Source organism: Eleutherodactylus coqui, chromosome 2 (assembly GCF_035609145.1).
Source record: "Eleutherodactylus coqui strain aEleCoq1 chromosome 2, aEleCoq1.hap1, whole genome shotgun sequence".
Taxonomy (NCBI): domain Eukaryota; kingdom Metazoa; phylum Chordata; class Amphibia; order Anura; family Eleutherodactylidae; genus Eleutherodactylus; species Eleutherodactylus coqui.
The window spans coordinates 221,200,925-221,210,177 of NC_089838.1; the positions used below are offsets into that span (position 1 = coordinate 221,200,925).

Here is a 9,253-nt window from a genome sequence, read left to right on the forward strand (position 1 = left end):
ATCAACCAGAGGAGATAATATTCTAGATTTAGTTTATGCAAACGGGGTTTGGGAGTAAACTGTACAAAAATTACTCTAAAGAAAAGTCTAAATTTTTGGTGCAAGCATCATTTGCAGAAAAAGCTTTTTTTTACATTTACAGGTGCTCACGACACTTTTTAAAAAAGTGTGCATAGCTTGTCAGGAGGACACGTGGCTACCTTGTCTTGACAAATTTAAGATACCAGATACTGGCATAAATTATACCAGAGATCTACTTCAGTTTATGGCTGGTGTAGATTTCTCTTTAGATGCATGTTCAACGAAATCTACTCCAGCAGGTAGTATATTAAAATGGGTGTAAGAAACACTAGTCTTATTTATAAGTTCCCTCCATAGTGTTCGAGGTTAAAGGTAGTCTGTTACCCACACTTTCTGCTATGAATCATAACCAAACATTTTATATATCTTTTTATTTTTGTGTATCCGCAGGTTACTCAAAATGATGTCATTATGTCAGAAAGACTCTTTGGAATTCTTGCTTATGTTGCAACTTCAGAGTTACCACAGTATAGACTTACTGCACTGCTTGGTGATTTCAGGTAGATTTCTGACTTTCAGTACATATATTTCATAATTCAGCTGCTGTTCTCTTCGGATTACTATTTTACTGGGAAGAAAAACAAATCCTCTGCCTTACTAATGTCTATGATTACTTTTGTATGTATCTCGTATACATATGTGTGTTTTAGACATGTTCTTTAAAAAAAGTTCTGTTAATTTCCTCAACTTTCTATGTACATCCACAATTCCCAAAAAGTTGGGATGCTGTGTAGAATGTAAATATATGTAAAAAAAGATTACAATGATTTGGAAATTTCATATAACGATAATTTATTCACAATAGGACATAGAACACAGAAGGTGAAAGTGAAACCTTTTTCCATTTCATTTAAAAAAATAACTACCGTATATACTCGAGTATAAGCCGACTTTTTCAGCACATTTTTTATGCTCCCCCCCCCCCCCTTCCCCTTGCAGTGAGCTAGATTAGACTAGGTAAAAAAAAAAGCTGCGATACTCACCTCGCAGCCGGCAGCCGTGATGGTATCCCCAGAGCTGCGGCAAGCTGCTCTGTAATCCTCCCCACTGTCATCTCTCTCTGCTAAACGCTCTGCTCTCTGATTTGAATTCACCCGCTGTCAGCAAGTAAGCGCTGTGATTGGATCGAGCGCCAGCCAATCACAGCCAGCACTCGATCATTCACAGCCATTCAGTAAATGACCTCACTGAATGGCTGTTATAGGTTCATCGATTTGTATTGAGTTGCATTAGTTCCTATGGAATGGACAGCTTACACATCCTGAAAGGCGCTATCAATGCTGAGCAATATATAGAGGTTTTACATTTGCTCCCATCTAGACAACATCTCTTTCAGCTCAAGGCCTTGCATATTTCAGCAAGGAATACTGAACCGCATACTGTATCCATCACAACAGCATAGTTTTGGAAAAGAAGAGTCCGGCTGCTTAACTGGCCGTTTGCAGTCCAGACCTTTCACCAATAGAAAACATTAGACACAATATAATTAACCTAGCAAGTAAGGCCGAAAAAAGACATATGTCCATCCAGTTCAACCTATTACCCCCCAATGTTAATCCAGAGGAAGGCAAAAAACCCTCAATGAAGTAGAAGCCTATTTTCCCCATTTAAGGGAAAATGTTCCTTTCTGATTCCAATCTGGCAATCAGAATAATCCCTGGAACCTCAACCCTTTTGAAGTTATTAATGATTATAACATATAATATTTTATCGCTCAAGAAAGACATCTAGGCCTCTCGTACTCTTTTATCGAATTTCCCATCACCACGTCCTCAGGCAGAGAGTTCCATAGTCTCACTCCTACAGTAAAGAACCCCCTTCTATGTCGGTGTTGAAACCTTCTTTCTTCTAGACGTAGAGGATGCCCCCTTGTTACAGTCACAGTCCTGGGTATAAATAGATCATAGGAGAGATCTCTATTGTCCCCTGATACATTTATACATAGTTATTAGGTCGCCCCTCTGTTGTTTTTTTACTAAACTAAATAATCCCAATTTTTATAATGTCTCTGGGTATTGTAGTCCACCCAGTCCATTTATTACTTTAGTTGCCGCCTTTGTACCCACTCAAGCTCTTATATGTCCTTCTTGAGTACTGGTGCCTAAAACTGTACACAATATTCCATGTGTGTTCTGACCAGTGACTTGTAAAGAGGAAGAACAATGTTCTCATCATGTGCTCCATGACCTCTTGTGATGCACCCCATGATCCTATTTGCCTTGCAGCTGCTGCTTGACACTGGTTGCTCCAGTTAAGCTTACAGTTAACTAAAATTCCCAAGTCCTTTTCTATGTCAGTTTTACCCAGTGTTTTTCCCACTTAGTGTGTAATGGTGTTCCCCTGCCCATGTGTATAACCTTACATTTATCAGTGTTAAATGTCATTTGCCACTTTTCAACCGAAGCCTCCAACTTATCTAGATCCACTTGCAATCTCTTTGCTTCCTCTCTTCTGTTAATTTCTTTACATAGTTTTGTATCATCTGCAAATATTGATATTTTATTAATCCTTCTACCAGGTCATTAATAAATATACTAAAAAGAGTAGGGCCCGAAACCAACCCCTGTGGTACCCCACTAGTAACGGTGATCCAATCAGAGTATGCACCACTTATAACCACCCTCTGCCTTCTACCACTGAGCCAGGTACTTACACACATTCTCACCCAGACCAAGCATTCTCATTTTATAGACCAACCTTTTATGCGGCACAGTATCAAACGTTTAAAGGGGTTGTCTCGCGGCAAACCTCAAAATTTTACCTTACCCCATTCCCCCTGTCACCTCCCTGGCATAAAATAGCAAATTAAAGCGGTTTTTAAACCGCTTGCTACTCACCGATCCGATGAAATAAGGACTTTAAAAAATCTTCTCCCAAAGATGGCCGCCGGTCCTTTCCCAGGGATGCACTGCGGTTTTCTCCCATGGTGCACCGCGGGTCTTCTCCCATGGTGCACCATGGGCTCTGTGCGTTCCATTGCCGATTCCAGCCTCCTGATTGGCTGGAATCGGCACACGTGATGGGGCGGAGCTACAATGACGACGCGGTGACCGGCACGAGTGGCCCCATTCACCAGGCAGAAGACCGCAAAGCGCAAGCGCGTCTAAAAAAGCAAGAAGCCAGTGAAATTAGACGGAGCCATGGAGACGGGGACGCTAGCAACGGAGCAGGTAAGTGAATAACTTCTGTATGGCTCATATTTAATGCACGATGTATATTACAAAGTGCATTAATATGGCCATACAGAAGTGCTGAACCCCACTTGCTGCCGCGAGACAACCCCTTTAAAAAAAACCTTTTTAAATCCCCTGCCACTTTGGTGCTGATGCTCTGATGGTCTTTCATTACTCCTGGAAATTAACGACGAAGCGTCAGTGGGCCACTAGAGCGGCTGTGGATTTAACAGGTTAGTACTGTTTTTCTTATTGTATAACATTTCCTACTGCTGGTTGCATGTTTTCCCCCTCAGACAGCCCCTGTAAGGGGGGTTTCACAGGTTTCATCTGAGCATAATTTTCTTCTGGTGTTTTGCACTACTATTTTAGTGAATCCTGTGCATGTGCATTTTATTAACATTAATTTATATGTGCATTCCAAAGAAAGAAAACATTCCATCAACTACTAGAGATAAAGACTAAGAAGGTTCCGATAGGTGGGGAAGAAAGTAATGACAAGAAAATTGGTGGAGAAACTCCGACCCGAGCAGTATTACAGTACATTCCACAGGATCTGCTCAATGAGAAATTGGAGGTAAAATGCCGCTTCACATGATTACTTAGGTCAGGAAGCGTATGATTCTAGTAGGGAGACATAAGGCCATGCATGCTCCTCTGGGAAATTTATACAAATTGGAAGATGGAACATTTGCCTCTACAGTGCCACCAACTAGAAGGCAGCATTCCTGCAAGTCAATGTCAGAGCTTTTAACAAGCCTTGTGACAATGACTGGGAATATAAGCCACAGCCAGAGTCTTCTCCAGAAGACAAAGATATAAACCGTGTGCAGACTGACTATTTGGGGGGTTTTGCCCCTCATCAGTGTGAAGTAGGTTGCTAGCTCGGCTAGATGAGCGGCCTATAGATGTGGGTCAGGAAGGGTATGGTTTCACCATAGGAAGAGAACCTAGTGAGCAGACTTAGGCTTTATGTCCACGGGACGCACAGATCCCATGCAGGGAATCCTGTATGGAATCCAGCACTGCCTGTGGCCAGTGAGCCCTGCTTACCTTCATTTCCCGGCAGCGGCATCAGTGCGAATCCCTCCACTTCCGGGTTCGCTGTACTGCGCACGTTCTTCACGGCTCGCCATCGAACATGCGCAGCACAGGTTTTGTTTCTCCTTTAAATCTCATGCTTTTCCGCGGACCCGCGACACGTCCGCAGTGACAGCTGCGGGTTTGCCGTAGAGCAGACAGCTTCCATTGACTTCAATGGAAGCCATCCATGCGGGATCTGCAGAAAAATGGAGCATGCTGCGATTTGTTTTCTGGACCAAAAGGTCTGCAAATCAAATCTGCATGTTTTAATCCATCTGAGGATGCCCATGCATCTTTATAGACGGCTTTATTTGCATATCCCCGTCACGGGTGCCCCCGAGGATTCTGTAAATCAAACCTGCCCGTGGACATTGGGCCTTATAAGGCCATGCTCCTCTGGGAAATTTATTCAAATGGGAAGATGGACCAATGCCTATATTTACTTGTATCTCTTGGCAGTAGGGAATTAGTCTCAGTGTCATGTTTTTCATTTATCATGGAATCTATGACAAAGTGTCAGATCCTTCACATGACAGATACCAGTGACACCTAACAGACCTTATTGACTTAGAATAGAGTCCATAAAGTCCCACTAAGGTGTCCATGTCTTCATCAGGAAAAATAGCACTACATGCACCAACTTTTCTATTTTCACAAAAGCTCCATTGTCACAGTTACTCAAAAGTGGCTCATAGGTGGTTATATTAAGAGTAATGTCCTTTAAAGCCTTGTTCACACGAGCTACAAAATCTCAATACAAAATCATCGCTATGTTTTGTAGCCTGAAAGAACCCATTGGAAACCATGGGCTTCACATAAATGCGTTTTCGTAGCGCTACAAAATCGCAGGATTTTGTAGCCCGTGTGAATAAGGCCTTAATTAACACTAGTGCATGCTTTCTCATCCCAATGTATGATAGCTTCATGCCACTATTGGCATGAAATTGTGTGTGTTTTTACGCAGCTGGAAGCTGTTTGAGGTAAGGGGCTCCAAAAAATTTCTCCTAATCACTTAGCAATGACCTATGTCTAACTCATCTCAATGGATAGCTTTAGGAGAGCCTGGATTGGAGAGACCCCAGCCATGTACAGCATTTCATCTCCGCAGTAGTATTTTAGATGTTTTGTTACACAGCAGCCAATTTGAGGAGGTGGAACTGCAGGGGGAGGAGGGAACACAAGCTAGAACCAATGATGAGATGGGGTATGTCTCCTTAAACTAATGATGAGACGGGGTGTGTCTCAGACTATCTCAGAATCCTTAGTCACTATAGATAAACTCTAGTCACAGATTTAGGGCTCATTCATACGGGTGATTTGTCACTGCGTATTAGGCACAAATATTTCCCGTTTCGTAACACGCGGTGAATGGAGGCAATAAAAGTCTATGGACTTTCATTCCTCCATTCACACCTGTGTTGGAACTGCAAGGGGGCACAAGTTTAAGACGTAGGAGATATAAATTGCACTATGCTTTATTTCTCTGTGTTTCATACGGAGCCCTTGTGAGTAGTCATAGAACAAGATCTGAGGAAAATAAATGACAGATAATCATTCCCGGTAGCTACTGACTTACACATTTCAGCTACTGGCTAGACAGCAGCCTTGGACACTGGCATTAAGTTTTTGTGTAATGTACTTGTAAACTGTGTCAGTATATGAAAATAACATAGTCTGCTGTTATAAAATCTGTTTATATATTAAAACAACACCGTCACTCTCCGGGATCTGGAAATGAAACAAAAATCACAAGGTCAAATAATGTAACAGTTAAATCTAGGTCATTTGCTTGAAAAAAGGGGAAGGTATATTATTGTAGTATTTATTTGAAGGAAGAGGGACCTTAAACAAAAAATAACAAGATTTCCGAGGTAAAATAAGGACAGTGTAGCGAGCAGAAAAGAGAAGGCATGTAAGACCAAAATCACAAACATTGGACCCAAAGGCTGAATACTATACATAGAAATAACTATTGGAAGACGAAGAGCTGTACTGCTTTGTGTTCCTGGGAGTGTAATCCTATCATGATTAGATAGTGTCTGTCCATGGAACTCCATGAATGAAGTCAGACTAGCTAACTTTTGCCAGAGCTATTCATCTAACCCTTATGCATCCTGATACCGTAGGAGTACTTTTTATACAGCAAAACCTCACAAGCGGCATTAAGCAGATGTACCTGCTTTATGTAAAAATTAGAATATATACAATATTTTCCTCATTTATAAACGACTGCCTGTTTACTCTGAATTCAGGTGGTGCTCTCCACCTCAACTTAGTGAGCAACTATCTCTTCTCTGTGAATGCACAGTAGCAATAATTGCTGGGACAGCAATCGGGTGCTTAAGCACTTCACAGATGTATCATGCAAAAGTACAGTTGGGGCTCCTGTCCATGGGCGGGTTGGACCCTGCATGTGGGATTCCTGCAGCAGAGTTCAACCCGACACTGCTATGGGGTTGGATTTGTTGCGGAGTCCAGAGGTGGAATCCCACTCCATGCTCTGCAATGCAAATCCATCCGTGTACATTTAAGCCATGCTCTATTTTCCATGACGCCACACTCCTTTGTTGTACATGTTGAAAAAAAGCGCATGGTATGTTGGACAGTTTTTGCTGCAGATTGTGTCAGAAAACTGTAGTAATCAGCCCCATAGTGTCACCTTTAACACATAAGCCTGTTCTCCAGAAATGTCAAAATTGTTTCATTTAGGCTATTCATAAACATTTTAGCAAACCTTTTTTAAAAGTGGGAAAGAACAAATCAGTAATAAGTCATTTAGGCTATATCTAAGATCTAGATGATAATTCCTTCATATAATAAGCTTTATATAGTGGCACAATTCTGCATTACTTTACCAATCAGTAGTGGACCTTTCCCCTTCTACAGTCTGTATATTTTTTCACATTTCAAGTCCTAGAACCTGCTAAGCCCTGTTCTCTATCAGCAATAAAGTACTAACTAAATATGATTTGCCACAAAAAGCCCCTTTAATGAGGATCTCCAGTTGAGTTTATTTACAAAGAAAAAATGTACTTTTCACCATAATAATTTGCTGGAAAGGATTTTGTGTATTTTTAAACTTAATTCTCACGCTCACCATAGATGATCCAAATCATGATCTAATGCTTTCAGGCAGGAACAAAACAAATCCCCTTTCGTTGACTTTGGTTTTGTGTCTAATGGCTTCTGATAGAAAGAAAATAACTTAATTATCAGACTGGAACAATTCAGGCAAAGTGATTTTATGCCTGAGAAACTTTTATTCTGCTTTGGAGATGGGCAATATTAGATTTAAGTGTTAAATGGATATCTTTTTAAATTACATTTTACTGCTCTTTGTGTTAGCATTGGATATTATGACAGGCCTTTTTTAGCAAATAGGGAAATTGTGGAATATTAGATGACTAATATTTCTAGCAGGGGCGTAACTATAGAGGATGCAGGGGATGCGGTTGCACCCGGGCCCAGGAGCCTTAGGGGGCCCATAAGGTCTCTCTTCTCCATATAGGGAGCCCAGTACTATGAATAAAGCATTATAGTTGGGGGCCCTGTTACAGGTTTTGCATTGGGGCCCGGGAGCCTCAAGTTACGCCTCTGATTTCTAGCAAACTAATATGGGTTAATGAAATATAATGGCATGCAGAGTACTACAGGTCTTTTAAAGGGACCCTATAGATTACAACCACAAGTGCAGCATTAAAGGGAACCTGTCAGTAGCTGTAGAATTTTGGACTGGTGCCTCCTCTTTCTGAGGATCTCTTACCAGCCGCATAGGTTGTGTTTTTGGTATGCTTTACCATGTTTAGGAATAAAGTAATGCAAGTGTCTGTCGAATTTTTACTTGCTCATTGGTAACTGTAAGCTGTCCATACAGGAACTGACAGAGAAGAAACCTTTCTGCCAAGCCTATGTGAAGGACCTTGTTAATGAAGCAAATGATATCAGCTTGAAGAATGAGTCTTTGCAGAAGTTGTGGCCTCAGATGTTCATTGAACTGGTCAGAGATGCAGTGATTGAGGTTCGTGATAAGAACTCCTACATGAAGCAGTGTTTACAGAGGATCTCTGAACAAAAATAGCCTTCTTCTCGCCATCCCTTATAAACTTGCACAGTTACGTTCAGTTTCAGATAAGGCATGAAGACGCAGCGGTATGGTTTGGTACTCTCAGTATATTCAGTTTTCCACTTAACATGTTTCCTTTGCATCTCCTACATTTTTCTATTTTATAGCAGTCGCAGTATTACAAAAGTGAAATTACTTGGACTTGTTAATTACCAGAAAAAAAGAATATTTGTGACACAAAAGCCATGGACCTTAATTGTCTTCCATTATTTCAAGAACACATGGAAGAGATCAAGGAGATGCCCACCCGTAAGCTCTCTGTATTAAGCTTTTTTTTATTTTTTGTTTTAAAAAAATAAATAAATAAATTTCTCTTTTGTAACATTCTGTATGTGGTGTTGAGATTGTCTCCAAAACATATGTAAAGAATTCTTCATGTCATGGAACTGAGACGCATGTTCAGGATCATCACAGCTTATCAATGCGCATCAGCAGAAGTGAAATCCTGTTCATATGGGCTCAACATAGGGTGCTGCATATGCTAATCAGTACTTTAAAACATACCTACACTTTCAGATAAGTTTTCAGAATAAGCTGCTGTGTGTGCGTACGTAATATGACCTGGCCTGTAGAGGTAAAAACTAGTGAAAAATGCGGGATACAACTCTAAGGCCCACTGTCCACAGGGAAAATCAGGCCCGCCGCGGATTCTTCATGCAGAATCCAGCAGCGGGTCTCTCCCTTCCCGCGGACATGAGGTCTAAAAAGAAGATTTACTTACCTGTCTGGACGCTGCAGATCTTCCCTCCGTCAGGGCCGGATCTTCTTTCTTCGGCCCGACGGATGTGCTCAG

At 41.3% G+C, this 9,253-nt stretch overlaps 1 protein-coding gene across 1 annotated transcript in view; it reads left to right on the forward strand.

Annotated features, from left to right (window-relative positions):
- Positions 1-8,787, forward strand: part of LRRC49 (leucine rich repeat containing 49) — a 172,332-nt gene extending 163,545 nt beyond the window's left edge. Inside the window, exons 15-17 of the mRNA XM_066589958.1 lie at positions 472-581; positions 3,681-3,831; positions 8,212-8,787. Of these exons, the coding sequence (XP_066446055.1) occupies positions 472-581; positions 3,681-3,831; positions 8,212-8,415 (465 nt within the window). The 3' untranslated portion in view covers positions 8,416-8,787. The remainder of the gene's footprint in view (positions 1-471; positions 582-3,680; positions 3,832-8,211) is intronic.
- Positions 8,788-9,253: the final 466 nt, after the last annotated feature.